General features: G+C 40.5%; 1 protein-coding gene across 2 annotated transcripts; it reads right to left on the bottom strand.

Moving 5' to 3' along the window:
* Positions 1 to 808: 808 nt before the first annotated feature.
* On the bottom strand, positions 809 to 20211 carry LOC115175180 (solute carrier family 22 member 5). Of its 2 annotated transcripts, XM_029734422.1 has the most exons (10): positions 19489 to 20210; positions 19297 to 19400; positions 18777 to 18931; positions 18451 to 18622; positions 18178 to 18319; positions 12650 to 12747; positions 12344 to 12558; positions 1744 to 1926; positions 1293 to 1428; positions 809 to 1155 (listed from the first exon to the last, which is right to left on the bottom strand). In XM_029734422.1, the coding sequence occupies exons 1-10, from the start codon at positions 19846 to 19848 to the stop codon at positions 1068 to 1070; spliced, it is 1653 nt and encodes a 550-aa protein (XP_029590282.1). In that variant the 5' UTR covers positions 19849 to 20210; the 3' UTR covers positions 809 to 1067. The 2 variants fall into 2 exon arrangements, with proteins under 2 accessions (XP_029590282.1, XP_029590292.1); XM_029734432.1 differs by lacking the exon at positions 1744 to 1926 and having other exon boundaries at positions 19489 to 20211.
* Between the last annotated feature and the right edge of the window lie 5294 nt (positions 20212 to 25505).

Genomic DNA, 25505 nt, shown 5'->3' with positions numbered 1-25505 from the left:
ACAAGAGTTCCAACTACACAATAAATGTTTGTTTTGCTCGATAAAGTCACTCTTTATATCCCAAAAACTCAGTTTTGTTGCCGCGTTTTGTTCAGTAATCCACTGGCTCAAAGGCGGTCAAAACATGCAGACGAATACATCCTAGTAGTACCGGTAAAGTTCTTCGAAACATGTTAAACGATGTTTATAATTAATCCTCAGGTTGTCAATTGTCTAAATAATCGTTAATATTTCAACCGGACAATAGCGTATTCAATAGAAAGGAAAAACAACGAAGGGCACACACTCGGTCACGCCCGCAAACCAGCTCTGCATTCTTCCTCAGTCCACTGACAGAAAATTCTTCTTCATTTTTCAGAAAACAAGCCTGAAACAATGTCTAAAGACTGGTGACATCTAGTGGAAGCCATAGGAACTACAATCTGGGTCCTAACCCATTGGATACTCTATAGGCATTCAATTGAAAATACCCACATAAAAAAATCCCACTTCTTGGATGGATTGTCCTCAGGTTTCCGTCCTGCCATATTAGTTCAGTTATACTCACAGACATTATTGTAACAGTTTTGGAAACTTTAGAGTGTTTTCTGTCCAAATATACCAAGTATGTGCATATCCTAGCTTCTGGGCCTGAGCAACAGGCAGTTTACTTTAGGCACGCTTCTCATCCAGACATCGAAATACTGCCCCCAAGCCATAAGAAGTTTTAAACTAGAGTAGGGTTGTCAATGATGTAAAGGAAAAAGCTTTCATTCCACATTCCTTAAATATGACCAAAAATAAACAAAACACATTTTCTATTGTTTGAGTTTATTAAGCCATCTCTTTTCAGTCGCAGAAAATGCGGTTTTAATCATTGACTATACAGACTGAAATTCCTCATGGTTATCTGTTTAGTTCCGAAGCACTTCAGTGCACAAATAAATCATTACAATAATATTTTAAACATTGTCAACTTAGTACATTTACAAAGACATGAAAACTAAGCAAAACACACAAAATTATGGAAACATCTACAATACAGCTTGCCCTTGCAACTTGCTTTGTAGTGAGTTGCTCGTGCAGAATCACTCTTGAATGTTGTTGACTTCATTCCCCACCTGTGCGTTTCCTTTCTGCCTCTGGCCATCCCGAGAAGCCTGGTGCATGCCCATGCTAGGGAGCAGAGAGGACTTTATTTAAAGAAGGTGGGATAATAGAAAAACTGTAAAATGTCTTACAGTAGTTCATCTCGACAGACCTGTCTGCAAAAGTGTGACTGGCAACGCAAGTCTAGTCAGCCAGAAACTTACCATCTGAGGGGTTTAACCTGGTTGATGAATTCTGGTAGTTGTTCTCCTTTTGTTTCTGGTAGCAACAAGCTCAACACACCTGCGATGACTGTGGTGCCTCCCATTAGAATGTAGGGTAGTATTTTGTTATACGTGCCTTCAATCAGAAGATAGTGTAACTGTTTATTTGGACCCACAAATCACAAAGAATTTTCTTACATATCTTTAGACAAATCAACACATACACACGTTTGGTATTACTATCCCTGTGGGGATGTAAAATTGAATTCCATTCAAAATCCTATTTTCCCTAAACCTAAACCTGACCCCTAACCATAATTGTTTTAACCCTAAACCCCTAAACCTAAAATAGCCTTTTTCCAAAATGTTTCCTTGTTTTACTATCCTTGTGAGGACTTCTGGTCCCCACAAGGATAATACAACCAAACAGACATACGGACTGGAGACTCACCCATGTAGGCGATGTAGGGAGACACAGTGCTACCTACTCTGGAAGCCATGGAGATGGCACCCAAGGCCATATTGCGCACCACTGTGGGGAAGAGTTCTGTGCTGTACAGATAGAGGAATCCAAACGCTCCAGTGACACCTGTTTTTCCAATCATCACCAGAATGAGAGACAGGACGTGCATGTCTGACAAGGACAAAAAAAAAGATCCCACGAAATGAAAAATAGTGTAGGCCGATGACAAGAATGATGATTCAGAGACACTCGAACTCGTGTCAAAATGAAAGCTGCAAGCAGAATTTTGTGGTCCTAGCACAAGGACAGAGCCCCACAATGTTCTTCTTACTCTTCCGCTAGTTAAACAGTCCAGAAATTATAGTGTGATGCGTGCATTCAACTGGGCTGCCGAGGCCATCTTTGTCTTTGAGATCTCAATTTATTTTTTGATGGGACACCTTTTTGGCCGTCTTGGGATATATAAATTCCTGCTTTTTCTGCTTTTGTTTTCCCTTAGCAGACATACTAACTAATTTACTCGTCCAAATAAACTTAAAAGGTTTGTGAAACTGGCTAAACCCAGGAAGTATACAGTGAGGGAAAAAAGTATTTGATCCCCTGCTGATTTTGTACATTTGCCCACTGACAAAGAAATGATCAGTCTATAATTTTAATGGTAGGTTTATTTGAACAGTGAGAGACAGAATAACAACAAAAAAATCCAGAAAAACGCACATCAAAAATGTTATAAATTGATTTGCATTTTAATGAGGGAAATAAGTATTTGACCCCCTCTCAATCAGAAAGATTTCTGGCTCCTAGGTGTCTTTTATACAGGGAATGAGCTGAGATTAGGAGCACACTCTTAGAGGGCTAGGGGGTAGCATTAAACCCCGAGATGGGATTGCTAGCAAGGCTGGAAATTCAAAACATCAAAAATCTAATAATTTCAATTTCTCAAACAATCAACTATTTTACACCATTTAAAAGATAAACATCTCCTTAATCTAACCACATTGTTCGATTTTCAAAGAGGCTCTACGGCAAAAGCATAAAGTTAGATTATGTTAGGACAGTACATAGCCAAAAAAGTACAAACATCCATTTTCAATTCAAGGTCAGGCGTCACCAACAGCAGAAACCAGCTAAAATTATGCACTAACCTTTGACAATCTCCATCAGAGTACACTCATAGGACATTATGTTATACAATACATGCATTTTTTGTTCCATCAAGTTCATATTTATATCCAAAAACAGCATTTACAGTCGCGGTGAAATTCGGAATTTTTTTCGCCTCAAATGCTTCCTTGAATTCAGCGTTACAATTTACAAAATTACTATTCGAAAACATTGGTATATTATAATATTGTCATTCAAAGAATAATATATTATCATCTCGTAAATGCTACCGCATTGCCAGATCTCAAAATAACTTTACTGGGAAATCACATTTTGCAATAAACGGGGTACAATGCTAAGAACAATAGGCTAGGCTATGCAGTTAGCATCATCTAATATCGATAATGAAATAGTTAATATCCCCTTACCTTTGATTATCTCCATCAGAAGGCACTTCCAGGAATCCCAGGTCCACAACAAATGTGGTTTCATTCGACAAAGTTCATAATTGATGTCCAAATAACTCCAAGTTGTTAGCGCTTCGGTAGGCTACTAAAAAGTAGGGGGGTGGGGGGAAGTCACGACGTAAAGTAAAAAAAATAATCTATTTACGTTCGTTCAAACATGTCAAACGTTGTTTAGCATCAATCTTTACAGCCATTTTTTACGTGAAACATCAGTAATGTTTCAACCCGACCTCTCCTGTGTCTTGAAAAACTTTTTGAAAAATGTCTCGCCTGACATGAACTCACATGCATGCGCAGGTGCGGCCAATAATGAAGTGACGACATCCCAGGGAGGTCAACTTCTCTTCCTTGTCATCCGGTCTCTGTTCATCATAGACGCTTCAAACAACTTTATAAAGATTGTTGACATCTAGTGGAAGCCGTAGGAAGTGCGAAATGAATCCTTTCTCACTGTGTTATCTATTAACAATGACTCAAAAAAATAGTACAGCCACAAAAATCTTTTTTTTTCTCAGGTTTTTGCCTGCCATATGAGTTTTGTTATACTTACAGACACCATTCAAACAGTTTTAGAAAATTCAGAGTGTTTTCTATCCAAATCTAATAATATGCATATCCTAGCTTCTGAGTTGGTGTAGGAGGCAGTTAAAAATGGGCACATATTTTTTTCAAAATTCTCAATACTGCCCCCTAGCCCCAACAGGTTAAAGGGAGTGCTCCTAATCTCAGCTTGTTACCTGTATAAAAGACACCTGTCCACAGAAGCAATCAATCAATCAGATTCCAAACTCTCCACCATGGCCAAGACCAAAGAGCTCTCCAAGGATGTCAGGGACAAGATTGTAGACCTACACAAGGCTGGAATGGGCTACAAGACCATCGCCAAGCAGCTGTGTGAGAAGGTGACAACAGTTGGTGTGATTATTCGCAAATGGAAGAAACACAAAATAACTGTCAATCTCCCTCGGCCTGGGGCTCCATGCAAGATCTCACCTCGTGGAGTTGCAATGATCATGAGAATGGTGAGGAATTAGCCCAGAACTACACGGGAGGATCTTGTCAATGATTTCAAGGCAGCTGGGACCATAGTCACCAAGAAAACAATTGGAAACACACTACGTCGTGAAGGACTGAAATCCTGCAGTGCCCACAAGGTCCCCCTGCTCAAGAAAGCACATATACATGCCCGTCTGAAGTTTGCCAATGAACATCTGAATGATTCAGAGGACAACTGGGTGAAAGTGTTGTGGTCAGATGAGACCAAAAATGGAGCTATTTGGCATCAACTCAACTCACCATGTTTGGAGGAGGAGGAATGCTGCCTATGACCCCAAGAACACCATCCCCACCGTCAAACATGGAGGTGGAAACATTATGCTTTGGGGGTGTTTTTCTGCTAAGGGGACAGGACAACTTCACTGCATCAAAGGGACGATGGACGGGGCCATGTACCATCAAATCTTGGGTGAGAACCTCCTTCCCTCAGCCAGGGCATTGAAAATGGGTTGTGGATGGGTATTCCAGCTTGACAATGACCCAAAACACAGCCAAGTCAACAATGGAGTTCCTCAAGAAGAAGCACGTTAACCTGTTATGGATAGGGGGCAGTATTTTCACGGCCGGATAAAAAACGTACCCGATTTAATCTGTTTATTACTCCTGCCCAGAAGCTAGAATATGCATATAATTGTTTGATTTGGATAGAAAACACCCTAAAGTTTCTAAAACTGTTTGAATGGTGTCTGTGAGTATAACAGAACTCATATGGCAGGCCAAAACCTGAGAAGATTCCAAACAGGAAGTGCCCTCTCTGACCATTTCTTGATCTTCTTTAGCCTCTTTATTGAAAACAGAGGATCTCTGCTGTAACGTGACACTTTCTAAGGCTCCCATAGGCTCTCAGAAGGCGCCAGAACGTTGAATGAAGACTCTGCAGTCCGTGGCTGAAAAACAGTAGCGCATTTAGATAGTGGTCGATCTGAGAACAATGAGACGGGTGCACGCGTGCACGTGAAGTGTCCATTTTACATTTTCAGTCTTTGAACGAAAACGACGTCTTCCGGTCGGAATATTATCACTATTTTACGAGAAAAATCGTATAAAAATTGATTTTAAACAGCGTTTGACATGCTTCGAAGTACGGTAATGGAATATTTTGAATTTCTTTGTCACGATATGCGCCGGTGCGTTACCCTTCCGATAGTGTCTTGAACACACGAACAAAACACCACTATTTGCATATAACTATGGATTATTTGGAACGAAACCAACATTTGTTGTTGAAGTAGAAGTCCTGGGAGTGCATTCTGACGAAGAACAGCAAAGGTAATCCAATTTTTCTTATAGTAAATCTGAGTTTGGTGAGTACCAAACTTGGTGGGTGTCAAAATAGCTAGCCTGTGATGGCCGGGCTACCTACTCAGAATATTGCAAAATGTGCTTTCACCGAAAAGCTATTTTAAAATCGGACACCGCGATTGCATAAAGGAGTTCTGTATCTATAATTCTGAAAATAATTGTTACGTTTTTTGTGAACGTTTATCGTGAGTAATTTAGTAAATTCACCGGAAGTGTTCGGTGGGAATGCTAGTTCTGAACGTCACATGCTAATGTAAAAAGCTGGTTTTTGATATAAATATGAACTTGATTGAACAAAACATGCATGTATTGTATAACATAATGTCCTAGGAGTGTCATCTGATGAAGATCATCAAAGGTTAGTGCTGCATTTAGCTGTGGTTTTGTTTTTTGTGACATTATATGCTAGCTTGAAAAATGGGTGTCTGAATTTTTCTGGCTGGGTACTCTGCTGACAATCTAATGTTTTGCTTTCGTTGTAAAGCCTTTTTGAAATCGGACAGTGTGGTTAGATTAACGAGAGTCTTGTCTTTAAATAGCTGTAAAATAGTCATATGTTTGAGAAATTGAAGTAATAGCATTTCTAAGGTATTTGAAAATCGCGCCACAGGATTCAACTGGGTGTTACGTAGGTGGGACGATTCGGTGCCACCTGCCCTAGAGAGGTTAACAAGTCACATAATAAGTTGCACGGACACTGTTTGCAATATTACTGTTTAACATGATTTTTAAATGACTTCCCCATCTTTGTGCCCCACACATAGAATTATCTGTAATGTCCCTCAGTCGAGCAGTGAATTTAATGCACAGATTCAACCACAAAGACCAGGGAGGTTTTCCATTGGTTCGCAAATAAGGGTACCTATTGATTGATGGGTAAAACAAACAAAAACATTTACATTGAATATCCCTTTGAGCATGGTGAAGTTATTCATTTCACATTGGATGGTGTAGCAATACATCCAGTCACTACAAAGATACAGGCATCCTTCCTTACTCAGTTGCCGGAGAGGAAGGAAACCACTCAGGGATTTCCCAATGAGGCCAATGGGGACTTTAAAACAGTTAAAGTTGAATGCCTGTGATAGGAAAACATTCAGGGTGGATCAACAACATTGTAGGTACTCCACAATACTAACTTAATTGACAGAGTGAAAGGAAAGAAGCCTGTACAGAATACACATCCTGTTTTGCAACAAGGCACTAAACTAATCCTACAAAAAATGTGGCAAAACAATTAACTTTTTGTCCTGAACACAAAATGTTATGTTTTGGAAAAATCCAATACAACACATTAATGAGTACCACTCTCCAATATGTTATGGGTATGCTTGTAATTGTTAAGGACTGGGGAGTTTTTCAGGATTTTACGGAGCTAAGCACAGGCAAAATCCTGGTTCAGAGGAAAACCTGGTTCAGTCTGCTTTCCACCAGACACTGGGGAAAAACTTGGCCAAACTTATACTGGAGTTGCTTACTAAGAAGACAGTGAATGTTCCTGTGTGGCCAAGTTACAGTTTTGACTTAAATCTACTTGAAGATCTATGGCAAGACCTGAAAATGGTTGTCTAGCAATGATCAACAAACAATTTGAAAGAGCTGGAAGAATTTTGAAAATAATAATGGGCAAATGTTGCACAATCCAGGTGTGGAATGTTCTTAGAGACTTACCTAGAAAGACTCACAGCTGTAATTGCTGCCAAAGTTGATTCCAAAAAGTATTTACTCAGGGGTGTGAATAGTTACGGAAATGAGATATATCTGTATTTCATTTTCAGTACATTTACAAAACATTGTAAAACAGGTTTTCCCTTTGTCATTATAGGGTGTTGTGTGTAGACGGGGGGATTCATACATTTAATCAATTTTGAATTCAGGCTGTAACACAACAAAATTTGGAATAAGTCAAGGGGTATGAATAGTTTCTGAAGGCACTTTATAAGACCCTCCATTGTCCCCCCTTCGGCAAATCAGATGTCCCTATACAGAAGCTCAAATAGGAAGTACCTGTGACACGCTCCGTATAGAAATGGTCCTCCGAATTAGAGGCTATGTTGCAGGACTGCTTTGCTAACTCTGACTGGAATATGTTTCGGGGTTTGCAGCTTCCCCAAATAAAAAAACCCTGCATCACAACTGAGGTACGTGCTAAATTAAAGGACCTACCTCGCACAGGGCTATTGAAGCCAAACCCGAGCCTATGGCTGAGGATACAAACGCGTACAAGAAGTCCCGCTATGACGTCTGCAGAGCCAACAAACAGGCAAAAGGACAATATAGGAACAAGGTGTAATCCTATAACACCGGCTCCAACTCTCAACAAATGTGGCAGGGGCTGCAGTCCGTTACGGATTACAAAGGTATGCCTAGCCATGATCAACAGCGCCTCTCAACCAGATGAACTCAATGCATTTTATGCATGCTTTGACAAAAACAATGCAGAGCCATGCATGAGGGCCTGCACTGTCACAGGGGACAGGGTGATCTCGTTTTCCAAGGCCGACGTGAGTCAGGTTTTTAATCTGGTCAACGGTCTGTAATCCCAACGTCTCAAACTGACCAACATCGTTCCTGTTCCCAAGAACTCCAAGGCTACCTGACAGATTGACTACCCTGTGGCACTAACATCTGTATTCATGACGTACTTTGAAAGGCTGGTCACGACACACATCACCTCCATCATCCCAGACACCCTAGACCCACTCCAATTTGCATTCCACTAGACAATGCAATCTCAGTTGCACTCCACACTGCCCTCTCCCACCTGGACAAGAGGAATACTTACAGTACCAGTCAAAAGTTTGGACACTCAACTAGCATCACGAGGGAGTCACCTGGAATGCATGTAAATAAATAGGTGTGCCTTGTTAAAAGTACATCATGGCAAGAACAGCTCAAATTAGCAAAGAGAAATGACAGTCCATCATTACTTTAAGACATGAAGGTCAGTCAGTCCGGAACATTTCAATAACTTTGAAAGTTTCTTCAAAAACCATTAAGCGCTATGATGAAACTGGCTCTCATGAGGACCGCCACAGGAAAGAAAGACACAGAGTTACCTCTACTGCAAGGGATAAGTTCATTAGAGTTACCAGCGAAGTAACAGAGACATCTCAACATCAACTGTTCAGAGGAGACTGCGTGAGTCAGCCCTTCATGGTCAAATTGCTGTAAACGAACCACTACTAAATGAATATGAAGAAGAGACTTGCTTGTGACAAGAAACACAAGCAATGGACATTAGACTGGTGGAAATCTGTCCTCTGGTCTGATGAGTACAAATTCGATTTTTGGTTCCAACTGCCGTATCTTTGTGAGATGCAGAGTAGGTTAACGGATGATCTCCACATGTGTGGTTCCCACTGTGAAGCATGGAAAAGGAGGTGTGATGGTGTGGGGGTGCTTTGCTGGTGACACTGTCAGTGATTTATTTAGAATTCAAGGCACATTTTACCAGCATGGCTACCATAGCATTCTGCAGTGATACGCCATCCCATCTGGTTTGTGCTTAGTCCCACTATCATGTTTTTCAACAGAACAATGATGCAACACACTTCTAGGCTGTGTAAGGGCTATTTGACCAAGAAGGAGAGTAATGGAGTGCTGCATCAGATGTCATGGCTTCCAGAATCACCTGACCTCAACCCAATTGAAATGGTTTGGGATAAGTTGGACCGCAGAGTGAAGGAAAAGCAGCCAACAAGTGCTCAGCATATGTGGGAACTCCTTCAAGACTGTTGGAAAAGCATTCAGGGTAAAGGTGGTTAAGAGAATGGAAAGAGTGTGCAAAGCTGTCATCAAGGCAAAGGGTGTCTACTTTGTAGAATCTAAAATATATAACACTTTTTTGGTTACTACATGATTCCATATGAGCTTCAAGTTCCTCTGTGTCCACATAACTGAGGACTTTCCATGGTCCTCTCACACGAGAACAGTCGTGAAGAATGTATGGCAATGCCTCTTCTCCCTCAGGAGGCTGAAACAATTTGGCATGAACCCGCAGATCCTCAGAAACTTTTGCAGCTTCACCATTGAGACCATCCTGACTGGTTGAATCACCTTCTGGTCTGGTCTGGCCCAGCGCATCACTCGTGGCGAGCTCCCAGCCATCCAGGATGTACTACATCCCAGGGGGTGTCTGAGAAAGGCACGAATAATTGCCATAGACTCCAGTCACCTGAGACATGGACTCTTCTCAGTGCTTCCTTCCTGTAGGCAGTACTGGTTCATCAAGGCTCAGACAAAATGAATCCTAAACAGCTTCAATCCCTTGGCCATAAGACTGTTAAATGTCTTAAAACTACTGCTCTCCCTCTCCTACAGACTATCCACACTGACTCTATGCCCATCCACAGGTCTCTACCCATTCACAGACACAACCTGCGTCGCTGCTAAAATTATTATTGATTTGATGTATTACTCCATTACGATGCTGTCCATTGATTATTGATTGCCATTACTGTTAGTATTTATCCTGATACTGGTCAATATTACTCCTGTTTACATGTATATATTACCATCAGTATATTACAATACGTATTTACTGCTGAAGCTGGAAGTTTACATGCACCTTAGCCAAATACATTTGAACTCAGTTTTCACAATTCCTGACATATAATCCAAGTAAAAATTCCCTGTTTTAGGTCAGTTAGGATCACCACTTTATTGCAAGAATGTGATATGTCAGAATAATAGTAGAGAAAATGATTTATTTCAGCTTTTATTTCTTTCATCACATTCCCAGTGGGTCAGAAGTTTATGCTGACTCAATTAGTATTTGGTAGCATTGCCTTTAAATTGTTTAACTTGGGTCAAACATTTCTGGTAGTCTTCCACACGCTTCTCACAATAAGTTGGGTGAATTTTGGCCCATTCCTCCTGACAGAGCTGATGTAACTGAGTCAGGTTTGTTGGCCTCCTTGCTCGCATACACTTTTTCAGTTCTGCCCACACATTTTATATAGGATTGAGGTCAGGGCTTTGTGATGGCCACTCCAATACCTTGACTTTGTTATCCTTAAGCCATTTTGCCACAACTTTGGAGGTGTGCTTGGGGTCATTGTCCATTTGGAAGACCTATTTGCGACCAAGCTTTAATTTCCTGACTGATGTCTTGAGATGTTGCTTCAATATATTCACATAATTTTCCTACCTCATGATGCCATCTATTTTGTGAAGTGCACTAGTCCCTCCTGCAGCAAAGCACACCCACAACATGATGCTGCCACCCCTGTGCTTCACGGTTGGGATGGTGTCTTCGGCTTGCAAGCCTCCCCCTTTTTCCTCCAAACACAATGATGGTCATTATGGCCAAACGGTTCTATTTTTGTTTCATCAGACCAGAGGACCTTTCTCCAAAAAGTATTATCTTTGTCCCCATGTGCATTTGCAATCCGTAGTCTGGCTTTTTTATGGTGGTTTTGGAGCAGTGGCTTCTTCCTTGCTGAGCGGCCTTTCAGGTTAGGTCGATATAGGACTCGTTTTACTGTGGATATAGATACTTTTGTACCTGTTTCCTCCAGCATCTTCACAAGGTCCTTTGCTGTTGTTCTGGGATTGAATTGCACTTTTCGCACCAAAGTACGTTCATCTCTAGGAGACAGAACGCGTCTCCTTCCTGAGCGTTATGATGGATGTGTGGTCCCATGGTGTTTATACTTGCGTACTATTGTTTGTACAGATGAACGTGGTACCTTCAGGCATTTGGAAATTGCTCCTAAGGATGAACCAGACTTGTGGAGGCTACATTTTTTTTCTGAGGTCTTGGCTGATTTATTTTGATTTTCCCATGATGTCAAGCAAAAAGGCACTGAGTTTGAAGGTAGGCCTTGAAATACATCCACTGGTACACCTCCAATTAAATCAAATTATGTCAATTAGCCTATCAGAAGCTTCTAAAGCCATGACATCATTTTCTGGAATTTTCCAAGCTGTTTAAAGGCACAGTCAACTTAGTGTATGTAAACTTCTGACTCACTGGAATTGTGATACAGTGAATTATAAGTGAAATAATCTGTCAACAATTACTGGAAAAATGACTTGTGTCATGCACAAAGTAGATGTCCTAATCGACTTGCCATAACTATAGTTTGTTAAAAACATTTTTTGGATTGGTTGAAACACGAGTCTTAATGACTCCAACCTAAGTTCCGACTTCAACTGTATATATTCCTGCTACCAGTCACTTTTCCGCCCTCTTTACATGTGTATCCTTCCACCAGTATGTATGTATTAACCCACCTCACCACTCCAGTAACCCTGCACATTGAATAAGGTACTGGCACTGACCTGTATATACTTGCCTTCTTGTGTTCTTTCATTCTCATCGTAGTTGTTACTTTTTTCTTACATAAATGTTCTTCTTCTTCTAGTTTCTAATATTATCATTATTATTATCGCCTCATTGTTTGGAAAGAGTACTAACGGTAAATCTGTTGTATCCTGTGCACGTGGCAAATGAACTTAGAAACTTTAAAGATAATTGATATTTCTAAAGTATGTAAATAATAACTAGGAAAACCTTTTGTCAACATTATGATGTTATCGAATTAATCTGTGCCAATGATGTTATGCCAGTTACTGTTGATGTGGTCTACAATCTTGCAAAGTTATATCAAATTGAGCAATTGGAAATTGCCATGTGGTTGGAGGGTTCATACCTTGAGGGATAAACTTGATGATCAGAAGCAGGGTCCCAGAGAGGATCATGGTGAAGGGAAGAGTGAATCTCCGTGGAGTGTAGCGTATAAATAACCAGATACTTCCATAAGCCAGAAATTCAGAGGATGCAGCCACCAAACAGTTGAAATAAGGGTCTCCATCCATGTTGGGGGTGTTTAGGGACATCCCATAGTAAGTCATGGATATGACAATCCTGGGTAGAAGAGTAGATAACTTTAAGAAATGTAAAATCTTTCAATTAGAGGTAAATGGTTAACATGTCAGTGGAATTAGTATGTTTTTACCAAATGATAATGCTGATGAGAGTGATGTTCCTTATGTTAGTTGTTTTGATGAGATCCAGCCATGTGTACAGTCGCTGACTTTCCTTGTTTTCATTTTCCTACAAACACACCCAAAATATGACGCTGTTAGAAATTGATTTTTCAGCCCCATCTGGGATGTAATTATCTAATTGCAAATTGATTAACACACACATTCTAATAACACACAGCTGAATAAAGACAAAAGCATAGACAAATATAAGTCACTAAGCAAGACACCTTGACTTAACAGTGTACTGAATTAATGACAGTACATGTCTTTAGATTGGTCTAGGGAGATCAGCCAAGGTCTTTGTTTGTTCTGTACTTTCAGATAGCATGTTTGCCAACATTTACTGTGTTCTAGTAATTACCTGCTGTAGTAATGTATTTCACAAGGTTTCTGTTCTGGATACAGTGGTGTAAAGTGCTTAATAAGTAAAAATAATTTTTAAAGTACTACTTAAGTTGTTTGTTTCGGTATGTGAACATTACTATTTCAGTTTTTTACAACTTTCACTTCTACTCCACTACATTTCTAAAGAAAATAATGTACTTTTTTACTCCATACATTTTTTCTGACAACCAAAAGTACCTGTTACATTTTGAATGCTTCGCAGGACAGGAAAATTATCAAATTCACGCACTTATCAAGAGAATATCTCTGGAAATCCACACTGTCTCTGATCTGGTGGACTCACAAAACACAAAAACTTAGTTTGTAAATTATATCTGAGTGTTGGAGTGTGCCCCTGGCTATCCGGAAATTAAAATAAAAACAAGAACATCGTGCTGTCTGATTGGTTAAAATTAGGAATTTGAAATGATTTACAATGCCTTCAGAAAGTATTCAGACCCCTTGACTTTTCCACATTTTGGTAAAAAAGAATCCTCAGCAGTCGACACACAATATCCCATAATGAAAAAGCTAAAGATTTTCGAAATGTTTCCAAATTTATAAAATTCAAAAACATAAATACGTTATTTACATAAGATTTCAGACCTTCTGCAATAAGACTCGAAATTGAGCATCCTTGAGATGTCTCTACAACTTGAATGGAGTCCACCTGTGGTAAATTCAATTGATTGGACATGATTTGGAAAGACACACACCTGTCTATAAAAGGTCCCACAGTTGACATTGTGTGTCAGAGCATAAACCAAGCCATGAGGTCGAATTAATTGTCCATAGAGCTCCGAGACAGATCTGTGGAAGGGTACCAAAAAATGTCTGCAGCATTGAAGGTCCCCATGAACAGTGGCCATCATTCTTAAATGGAATAAGTTTGGAACCACCAAGACTCCTCTAGAGCTGGCCGCCCGGCCAAACTGAGCAATCGGGGGAGAAGATCCTTGGTCAGGTAGGTGACCAAGAACCCAATGGTCAGTCTGACAGAGCTCTAGAGTTCCTCTGTGGAGATGGGAGAAACTTCTAGAAGGACAACCATCTCTGCAGCACTCCACCAATCAGGCCTTTATGGTAGAGTGGCCAGACGGAAGCCACTCCTCAGTAAAAGGCACATAACAGCCCGCTTGCAGTTTGCCAAAAGATACCTTAACCTGTTAGGGTATAGGGGGCAGTATTTTCACGGCTGGATAAAAAAATGTACCCGATTTAATCTGGTTACTAATCCTACCCAGTAACTACAATATGCATATACTTATTATATATGGATAGAAAACACCCTAAAGTTTCAAAAACTGTTTGAATGGTGTCTGTGAGTATAACAGAACTCATTTGGCAGGCAAAACCCTGAGACAGATTCTGACAGGAAGTGGATACCTGATGTGTTGAATTGACTTTAAGCCTATACCATTGAAAAACAAAGGGGCTGAGGAATATTTTGGCACTTCCTATTGCTTCCACAAGATGTCCCCAGCCTTTACAAAGTGTTTTGAGTCTTCTACAGTGAGATCTGACTGAAGAAGAGCCTTGGAACGTGATGGCCCATTAGACACCTGGCGTGCGAGTTGATGGTGGGCACTCTCATTCCGAAACGTTTTAAAAGAGAACCCAATGGTCCGCCTTGAATTTTATTCATGTTCTGGTTAAAAAAGGTCCTAATGATTTATGCGATACAACGTTTGACATGTTTGAACGAACGTAAATATATTTTTTCCGTTCTTGAAGTGAAGTGAAGTCCGGCTGGCTTAGATCATGTGCTACAACACGGAGGTTTTTGGACATAAATGATGAGCTTTTTTGAACAAAACTACATTCGTTATGGACCTGGGATTCTTTGGAAGTGACATCTGATGAAGAGAATCAAAGGTAATGGATTATTTACATAGTATTTTCGATTTTAGATCTCTCCAACATGGCGGTTAGTCTGTATCGCAATGCGTATTTTTCTGGCGCAGTGCTCAGATTATTGCAAAGTGTGATTGCCCAGTAAGGTTAATTTTAAATCTGGCAAGTCCATTGCGTTCAAGAGATGTAAATCTATAATTCTTTGAATGACAATATAATATTTTACCAATGTTTTCTAATATTAATTAATTATTTTGTTGTCATGACTTGACTGCCGGTATTGGAGGGAAACGATTTCCTGAACATCAACGCCATAGTAAAACGCTGTTTTTAGATATAAATATGAACTTGATAAAACAAAAAATGCATGCATTGTCTAACCTGTTATGGCTAGGGGGCAGTATTTTCACGGCTGGATAAAAAACGTACCCGATTTAATCTGATTATTAGTCCTGCCCAGAAACTGGAATATGCATATAATTATTAGCTTTGGAGAGAAAACACTCCAAAGTTTCTGAAACTGTTTGAATGGTGTCTGTGAGTATAACAGAACTCCTATGGCAGGCAAAAACCTGAGATGCTTCTGTTCAGGAAGTACCCTGTCTGAACATTTCTTGCCCTTCTTTATTATCTCTATCGTTTACAAAGGATCTCTGCTCTTACGTGACAATTCACACGTCTCCAATGAGGTCTCATAGCCCGGGAAAAACAGGAATGACGTAATTCAAAGCCCTGGCTGAAGCACAGGAAGGCAAAAGCTAAGTGGTCACTCAATGGTCTAAGCCTTAGGCGCGTGACACGCCCCGCCCCCGGCTTTCGGTTTTTTCCTCAGTTTACAGACAGGCAGATTCCCGGTCGGAATATTATCGCTTCTCTACGAGATAAATTGCATAAATATTGGTTTTAAACAGCGGTTGACATGCTTCGAAGTACGGTAATGGAATATTTAGAAATTTTTTGTCATATTTTGCGTCATGCTCGTGGCCGAGATTTAGCGTTGGGATAGTGTCTAGAACGCACGAACAAAACGTCGCTGTTTGGATATAACGATGGATTATTTGGGACCAAACCTACATTTGTTATTGAAGTAGAAGTCCTGGCAGTGTATTCTGATGAAGAACAAGCAAGGTAAGAACATTTTTCTTATAGGAAATGTGATTTTGGTGAAGGCTAAACTTGCAGGGTGTCTAAATAGCTAGCCCTGTAACGCCGGGCTATGTACTTACATTATTGCAAAATGTGCTTCATCCGAAAAGCTATTTTAAAATCGGACATATCGAGTGCATAGAGGAGTTCTGTATCTATAATTCTTAAAATAATTGTTATGCTTTTTGTGAACGTTTATCGTGAGTAATTTAGTAAAATCACCGGAAGTGTTCGGTGGGAATGCTAGTTCTGAACGTCACATGCTAATGTAAAAAGCTGTTTTTTGATATAAATATGAACTTGATTGAACAGACATGCATGTATTGTATAACACAATGTCCTAGGTGTGTCATCTGATGAAGATCATCAAAGGTTAGTGCTGCATTTAGATATGGTTTGGGTTTATGTGACATGATATGCTAGCTTGAAAAATGGCTGTGTGATTATTTCTGGCTGGGTACTCTGCTGACATAATCTAATGTTTTGCTTTCGCTGTAAAGCCTTTTTGAAATCGGACAGTTTGGTTAGATAAAGGAGAGTCTTGTCTTTAAATAGCTGTAAAATAGTCATATGTTTGAAAAGTGTAAGTTTTCGGATTTAGAGGAGTTTGAATTTCGCGCCCCGCCCATCATTGGATATTGGAGCAATCGTTCCGCTAGCGGAACGTGTAGATGTAAGAGGCTAACATAATGTCCTAGGAGTGTCATCTGATGGAGATTGTAAAAGGTTAGTGCATAATTTTAGCTGATTTTATGGTTTTGGTGACGCCTGTCTTTGAATCGACAATACACTACACACAGCTAACCTAACTTTATGCTTTCCCCGTAAAACCTTTTTGAAATCGGAAAACGTGGTTAGATTAAGGAGATGTTTATCTTTCAAAGGCTGTAAGTTAGTTGTATGTTTGAGAAATTTGAATTTTGACATTTATTTGGTTTCAAATTTGCCGCTCTTGAAATGCACCTGCTGTTGATAGGGTGCGCCACGGGTGGCACGCTAACGTCCCACATAGCCCCAAGAAGTTAAAACTCTAAGACCATGAGAAACAAGATTCTCTGGTCTGATGAAACCAAGATTGAACTCTTTGGCCTGAATGCCAAGCGTCACGTCTGGAGGAAACCTGGCATCATCTCTACGGTGAGGCATGGTGGTGGCCGCATTGTGCTGTGGGGATGTTTTTCAGAGACAGGTCCTGGGAGACTAGTCAGGATCGAGGCAAAGATGAATGGAGCAAAGTACAGAGAGATCCTTGATGAAAACCTGCTCCAGAGAGCTCAGGACCTCAGATTGGACAATGACCCTAAGCACACAGCCAAAACAATGCAGGAGTGGCTTCGAGACAAGTCTCTGAATGTTCTTGAGTGGCCCAGCCAGAGCCCGGACTTGAACCCGATCAAACATCTCTGGAGAGACCTGAAAATAGCTGTGCAGCAACGCTCCCCGTCTAACCTGACAGAGCTTGAGAGGATCTGCAGAGAAGAATGGGAGAAACTGCCCTAATACAGGTGTGACAAGCTTGTAGCATCATACCCAAGAAGACTCAATGCTGTATTCGCTGCCAAAGGTGCTTCAACAAAGTACTGAGTAAAGGGTCTGAATACTTATGTTGATGTGATATCAGTTTTAATTTTAAGAAATTAGCAAACATTATGGGATATTGTGTGTGGATTGATGAGGGAAAAAACTATTTAAATCAATTTTAGAATAAGGCTGTGAAATGTTGGAAATGTCAACTGGTCTCAATACTTTCCGAAGGCACTGTATACTTTTACTTTTGGCACTTGAGTATATTTTAGCAATTACATTTACTTTTGATACTTAAGTATATTTAAAACCAGATACTTTTACACTCAAGTAGTTTTTTACTGGGTGACTAATTTTTACATGATTCATTTTCTTTTTATGTTTCTTTACTTAAGTATGGGTTATTTTTCCACCCCTGTCTAGATATAAGCTGGAAGAAGACTTTAGGTCCCTCAGAACTTGCTTCTCTTTTGTGCGCACATCGTATTATATCTTCAAAAGACTTTGGCTGTCAATCTCCTTGATTTGACACCCAATTCCTACATCCATACATTTCAAAACAGACTGTAGCTAAGTCCCAACTCTGTACCATGAGTTGTTCACAGTCTTCCGGTTTGAATATGATGTCTGGAGGAGTGATGCCGTTCTTTCTTGCTGCAGCTCGTATGATGTCCTCTGCCTCCTTTACCCTGCCCTGAGACAACAGCCACCTTGGAGACTCAGGTATATACCTAACAGAGGAGACAAGGAGTAAAGTACCCAAACACTGTGTGTGATAAGGACATCTGTTGTAATAGCACTGTTGTCACACTGTCGAAACACAAAAAGAACAATGAGATTACTGTACCTAACTCATACTCACCACCAAAGAGGGATATAAAGAAATCCAGGTACAGACAGGGCTATCAGCAGAATCCTCCAGCTACGGATGAACCAGGCAAACATTGGCAGAGCGGTGTATCCAATTGCATAGCATATAGAGACCCCCAGTGAGGCAAAGTTGATGCGTACATTTCTGATGAGAAGCTCAGAACCTAAAGGTTAAGGACATAACTATAGGAAATGCTCAATACCTCACAACATTCTCAAACACTTAGGATTTTGCCTGATATCATTCCCTATGATGAAGAAAACAAGTTATTGCATTCTGTTTTTATTGTTGTTGAAGTTGTGTATGACCTGACTCACCAAGTATGAAAGCAGCACAGTAATTGGCAATTTGTCCCATCCCAACGATAAAGTATAGGGCACAGAACAACTCCCAGCTGTTGGCGGCAGCCTGGAGTATACTGAAGACAGTCTGGAGTGCCAAAGTAGCAAAGAAAATGAACCTCCTTCCATACCTGAGGAACAAATACATGTTGCACTTGCTTGCTGTGTTATTATCATGATAGAATATTGAGAAACTAGTGATGCACTAGATGCCTTGATGTAAAGTTCTAGAGATGGAGGCTGCAATAAAAAATAAATCAATCACGCAGTATTTTCACAAACATTTTACTTCTGGAGTCTTACAAAGGAAAATGAATAAATAGACCATGCCCAAACTAGCATGAAGAGCTCTTGACAAACTTTTTGATCAAATATATTTCTAAACATATCTAACTGGTTCTGCCTGTAAGTAAAGTAAATCCCACCGCTGTTTGTCAAGTCACATCATGTGTGGAGGGATCTAATGAGATGATAGTGTTCAGACTGGAACACATACCTATCAGAGATGATCCCAGACAAAAATGACCCGGACAGCACTCCAAAAAAGAATATTGTGACGGTGAAAGGGGCTTTCCATGCATTGCCACACACCAGATCCCACTGTGGGTAGACATAATGTTAGAATGATTATGAAGACAATTCCACAGATCAGGGAAAAATGAAAAAAAAAATACTATGGATGTTTTACCTCTGTCACTATGGTGGACCTGTATTGCTCTTTGCTGAATTCCCATCCATCCAGGCATCCCTCTGTCTCATTCCCAAAGCCGGTAGCAGAGTCCACTTGTTCTTTAAACCGAGTACAACGACTTAAAATGATCTCTCCCTTTACCTCCTGTAACGGTATGGAGTAATTCAAATCCAGTCCAAAACCACTGAAGTTCAGCTGGGGGACCCTGCACCGGTGTGGAGGGATATCTACCAGGAAAATCATGGCCATCCCAACATAGCCATTAGGAATACTGCTTAAACTGAGCAGAAGAAAAATAACCTTTTGGAAAGGTCCCCATTCTCCCAAAAAGGAAGTAATTTCTTCATAGTCCTTCATTTTCAATTAAATTATGGAATGCTGAACTAACTATCTATGAATGACCTAGAGATGAGTCTATGTGTCGTAATGATGACTTGCTGAGAAGCCGCAGATATCCATGAGATCAGTGAAACATGACCTGCAGTGTGTGTCATCTTAGAAAGGTAAAGGAAAATTAATAAATACACAATGCCCAACCTAGCATGAAGAGGTCTACAACCAAAATTCACAGTGGATTATTGCTGAAAGAGAGAGAGAGAGAGAGAGAGAGAGACTTTTTTTACTGAAACATTCTCATTTCATTTAAAACTCACCCCCCCTTAAAAATAAAAACCCAAAATATATCCTCTACTGCATACATGTACCTTTTCATCTACCACATGAAACAAACCAACATCACAATACCCAAAACAATACCCACTCCTACAACCGTATATCTAAAACATCTTCCCCAGCTATACAGACAACCCCCCAACACACCATATCTCCTCAAACATCTCCACACTTTTTATCATTTTATAGAACTCAAACTCAACCCTAAGGCGCGCAGAGACCATCCCATTAAACAATAGTAAAGGGTCTGTTATCCCCCCACCTTTGACCCTGTTCCTCCTTGTTAGCCAAATAGCTAACTTTGCCTGAGCAAACAGAAAATTCAACAAAACAAATTTGGCCTTCTCCTTACTCGAATACCTGTATCCCATTATAGACATCCCAACAGTAAAAACCTCCCCCAACCTCTCACACAGACATTCCAACAGAAACATTAATGGCATTAACCACACAGAAAACACATGAATCACAGTTTCTTTCATTTTACAGAAAGGACACCCCTGCCCGACTCCCGGTTCAACCCGTGTCAACCAGTTGTTATTTGCCAGGGCTCCATGAAGAACCCTCTACTGGAGGTCCCCTGATCTTTTGGTACTGGGGGTTTGTAAAGCCCCTCCATCTGAAACCCACCATACTCTCTGCCCCACATACCCCCTGCCACTGATGTGCCCTCACTCCTGTTAGGCTCCTAATGCTCATAACCTTAACGCAGAGGTTGTAGAAGTCCTTAACAAGTCCTTAACCTGTTGGGGCTAGGGGGCAGTATTTGCACGGCCGGATGGTTCCAGTCACTGGTACATCCTGTTTGAGTTTCTGTCTATAAGACGGTTGGAGCAAGATGGCGTCATGGTCGCATTTGTCGAAGGGAGGGCAGGGGAGGGCTTTGTATGTATCGCGGAAGTTAGAGTAGCAGAGATCGAGTGTATTACCCCCGCGCGTATTGCAATCAATATGCTGATAGAATGTAGGCAGCCTTGTTCTTAAATTTGCTTTGTTAAAATCCCCAGCTACAATAAATGCAGCCTCAGGATATATGGTTTCCAGTTTACATAGAGTCCAGTGAAGTTCCTTGAGGGCCGTCTTGGTGTCTGTGTAACGACGGTCGTCAGGAATGGACCAAGGCGCAGCGGGTTGAGTGCTCATAATTAACTTTAATGAAAACACTGCTACAAACAAAACAAAACGATGGACGACGAAGACAGACTTGAAGGCACAAGACAGCAATTCAAGTGACAACCTCCCACACCTTACAAACACACCCTAATATATAGGACTCTCAATCAAAGGCAACTACACAACACCTGCCTTCAATTGAGAGTCCACACCCCAATCAACTAAACATAGAAACAGACTAACTAGAAAAAACATAGACTAAACAGAGCAGTGACCAAAAAACCCCGGAATACATAAATCAACTACCCTCTACATAATACACACACCCCGAACCACATAATCCAAATACCCTCTGCCACATCCTGACCAGCCTACACTAACAAAATAACCCTCATACTGGTCAGAACGTGACAGTCTGCTTGAGGGGGAATGTACACAGCTATGACGATAACTGACGAGAAATCTTTTGGGAGGTAATATGGCCGGCATTTGGTTGTAAGGAATTCTACGTTGGGTGAGCAGAAGGACTTAAGTTCCTGTATGAATACACCATGAGTTGTTAACCTGTTAACCTGGGGCAGTATTTTCACGGCCGGATAAAAAACGTACCCGATTTAATCTGGTTACTACTCCTGCCCAGAAACTATAATATGCATATAATTAGTGGATTTGGATAGAAAACCCTCTAACGTTTCTAAAACTGTTTGAATGGTGTCTGTGAGTATAACACAACTCATATGGCAGGCCAAAACCTGAGAAGATTCCATACAGGAAGTGCCCTGTCTGACAATTTATTGTCCTTCTGTAGCATCTCTATCGAAAATACAGCATCTGTGCTGCAATGTGACATTTTCTAAGGCTTCCATTGGCTCTCAGAAGGCGCCAGAAAGTGGAATGACGTGTCTCCTGTCTCTGGGCGAAGAACAGCAGGGGAATTTGTGAGTGGTCAGGCTGGGAACAGTGACACTGGAGATGCGCATTCATGAGAATTCTCAATTTTTTTCTTTCAGCCTTTGAATGAATACAACGTCGCCCGGTTGGAATATTATCGCTATTTTACGAACAAAAATAGTATAAAAAATGATTTTAAACAGCGTTTGACATGCTTTGAAGTACGGTAATGGAATATTTAGAATGTTTTTGTCACGAAATGCGCTCGCGCGTCACCCTTCGGATAGTGACTTGAACGCACAAACAAAACGGAGCTATTTGGATATAACTATGGATTATTTGGAACCAAAACAACATTTGTTGTTGAAGTAGAAGTCCTGGGAGTGCATTCTGACGAAGAACAGCAAAGGTAATCCAATTTTTCTTATAGTAAATCTGAGTTTGGTGAGTGCCAAACTTGGTGGGTGTCAAATTAGCTAGCCGTGATGGCCGGGCTATGTACTCAGAATATTGCAAAATGTGCTTTCGCCGAAAAGCTATTTTAAAATCGGACACCGCGATTGCATAAAGGAGTTCTGTATCTATAATTCTTAAAATAATTGTTATGTTTTTTGTGAACGTTAATCATGAGTAATTTAGTAAATTCACCGGAAGTTTGCGGTGGGCATGCTAGTTCTGAACATCACATGCTAATGTAAAAAGATGGTTTTTGATATCCCCCTATCCCAAACAGTTTAAACTAGTATTCAAACTCAGGGGTGGGTTGATGTTATGGTTCTCATGTTGCTGCAATGGAGGCATCATCTACTTGTTGGCCCTGGGGATTAAATATTTTTAAAAGAACACATCAAGATACTTGCTTTTGCACTACTCATAGCATGTACGCAAACAGTACAATGTGAACACTAAACAAGTTGAAGGTGAATTCAGAATTTAAGTTTGCCACTTTATTAATTGTTAATATTAAATATTACTGTCAGTCAACAGTGTTTTGGCTAAAACTGGGGTGGATCACCAGAGTATGCCATGTGGTTAGGCATAGCCTAGTGAGTGCTAACATAGAATTAGAATGAATAGAACGGATTTCCCCTCATTGTATTTCTTTGGGTTCTAAGCTAAGTGTACCTTGACAAGGCTGCGTGAGGGGAGGAAGCATCGGAGCAGGTGTCCGGACACGGCAGGGAAGTGCAGCAGGCCAATGTTGAGCAGGGGAAGGCCCTTGTACCCTGACAGAGGGTAGAAGTTATACAGAATTTCCTGCTCTGCTCCAGGCAGGATCCTCCGATGCACCTGCACAGGGGAACCACAATCACACTCAGGTCATGTAGGGCAACAGACTGGAGACCATGTCTCAAATGGGTTCTCAAATGGTATGGTCAATTCTAGTCTAATTCTGATAGAAATTGATCAGTTTTCTAGTACATTTGTTGTTAGACAGTCATTTACATTTTAATCCAGATAGTGGTGGAAACTCCACCCTCAAAACCAACCAGATAGGATTCCGTTAATGATCTTAAAAATACAAGTGTGTCAAGTCGAGCTCTGACACTCAGTTAATTTGTACCCTGTAGAAATTAGACAAATAAGGAGAGTGTAGTGGAGAGTTGCAGCGCCAACCTGACATGTCAACGTGGCATAAACCATCTAGTGTTCAGCGAAATAACAACACAATGTCAAATACAGGTAACCTAGTCAAATAATTAACATCCAATCACATTAACCATTACTCTCTCGTGGGAATTCCACTAATGGTCCGTATGTAGCCAAAAGTACAGTGGTTGCTCCACTAAAAGTTTTGCAATTATGCTGCGGTACTTAAAGATAATTTGTGGTTTAGTACGATACCCTGCATCACCACTTCATTGCTCCAGACAAGCGCAAGGGGGAGTTGATTATGCTTTTGGGTCCTACTGTGTCTCTAACTGACAATGAATGGGCGACTTAAACCTAAAAAGAAACTGATCATTGTGCACAACTTCAGTTTTACTTACGAAAACTGTTGTTACACTAAGGTTTTCATTGTTTTATTTTGTTAGTATTATTTTGCTCATACTGTAGACTGCTCTACAGTACTGTACTCCAGACCAGTCACATTGTACTGTGCCTCAGTGGTGTGAAGGTCTAAGACACGGCATAGCAGTCCAAGCTGTGTTGCTAAAGATGCTGGTTCAAAACCTGTGCAGCCCTCGACTGGGAGACCCATGAGATGACTGTAGGTTTTTGGTTTCTCTCCATCTAAAAACAGAAATAAATAATTCTAAATAACAAACTGGCTTTATTTACAAATTAGTAACAATGTCTCACCCCATGTTCAAGAATGGCCTTTTTCTCTCTCATTTTACATTATTTGAAAACAACATTTTCTCAAAAATATTGTTATTTTTTAAACAAAGTGATTATTATTATTATTATTAATTTAGAATTATATAGAAGCCCCTTACATATTCTCACATATATATTATTAACCCTGTTATAAGCAGGACAAAATATATTGGTCATATCGGTCATGGCTCCCGAGTGGCGCACAATGGGATTGCCTTGCAGTTCCCAGCTGTATCTACTGAAAGCGTGCAAGGTTCAAGGAACAAGGGCAGGGGGCATGGGATGGGCCACAGAGCCGGGCACAGAAGACAGACCTAGCCCATGGGGATGGGAGGAGGAGGAAGGGGGACATTTTAAGGGGTAGCACAGAGCAACACTTTAAACACTTATTCAGGATCAGTGGGTCTCCCACGTGACTGTTGAGCTAACGTAGGCTAATGCAATTAGCATGAGGCTGTAAGTAACAACAAAAACATCCCGGGACGTAGACATTTCTGATATTGGCAGAAAGCTTACATTTTTGTTAATCCAACTGCACTGTCCAATTTACAGTATCTATTGCAGTGAAATAATACCATGCTATTGTTTAAGGAGAGTGCACAGTTTTGAACTTGAAAAGTTATTAATAAACAAATTAGGCACATTCGGGCAGTCTTGATACACCATTTTGAACAGAATTGCAATGGTTCTTTGGATCAGTCTAAAATGTTGCACATACACTGCTGCCATCTAGTGGCCAAAATCTAAATTGCTCCTGGGCTGGAATAATACATTATGGCCATTCTCTTGCATTTCAAAGACGATGGTACAAAAAAAATCCCCAAAAATGTGTTTTTTCTTTTTATTACCTTTTACCAGATCGAATGTGTATTCTCCTACATTCTTTTCACATTTCCACAAACTTCAAAGTGTTTCCTTTCAAATGGTATCAAGAATATGCATATCCCTGCTTCAGGGCCTAAGCTACATGCAGCTAGATTTGGGTATGTAATTTTCATTAAAAAAAATTAAAAAGG

This window comes from Salmo trutta, chromosome 3 (assembly GCF_901001165.1).
Source record: "Salmo trutta chromosome 3, fSalTru1.1, whole genome shotgun sequence".
In the NCBI taxonomy this organism is placed as follows: Eukaryota; Metazoa; Chordata; class Actinopteri; order Salmoniformes; family Salmonidae; genus Salmo; species Salmo trutta.
The sequence above is the reverse complement of the archived record's forward strand: the minus strand, read 5'-3'. Positions and strand labels throughout refer to the sequence as shown.

Bases quoted from the DNA above. Each gene is read 5' to 3' on its own strand.
- LOC115175180 (XM_029734422.1), bottom strand. From the start codon at position 19,848: ATGAAGGACTATGAAGAAATTACTTCCTTTTTGGGAGAATGGGGACCT. The intron at 19,401-19,488 runs GTAAAACATCCA...GTCTACCCACAG, and splicing joins GGTCCACCATAGTGACAGAG to TGGGATCTGGTGTGTGGCAA. The intron at 18,623-18,776 runs GTGAGTCAGGTC...CTTAACCTTTAG, and splicing joins CTGTGCTGCTTTCATACTTG to GTTCTGAGCTTCTCATCAGA.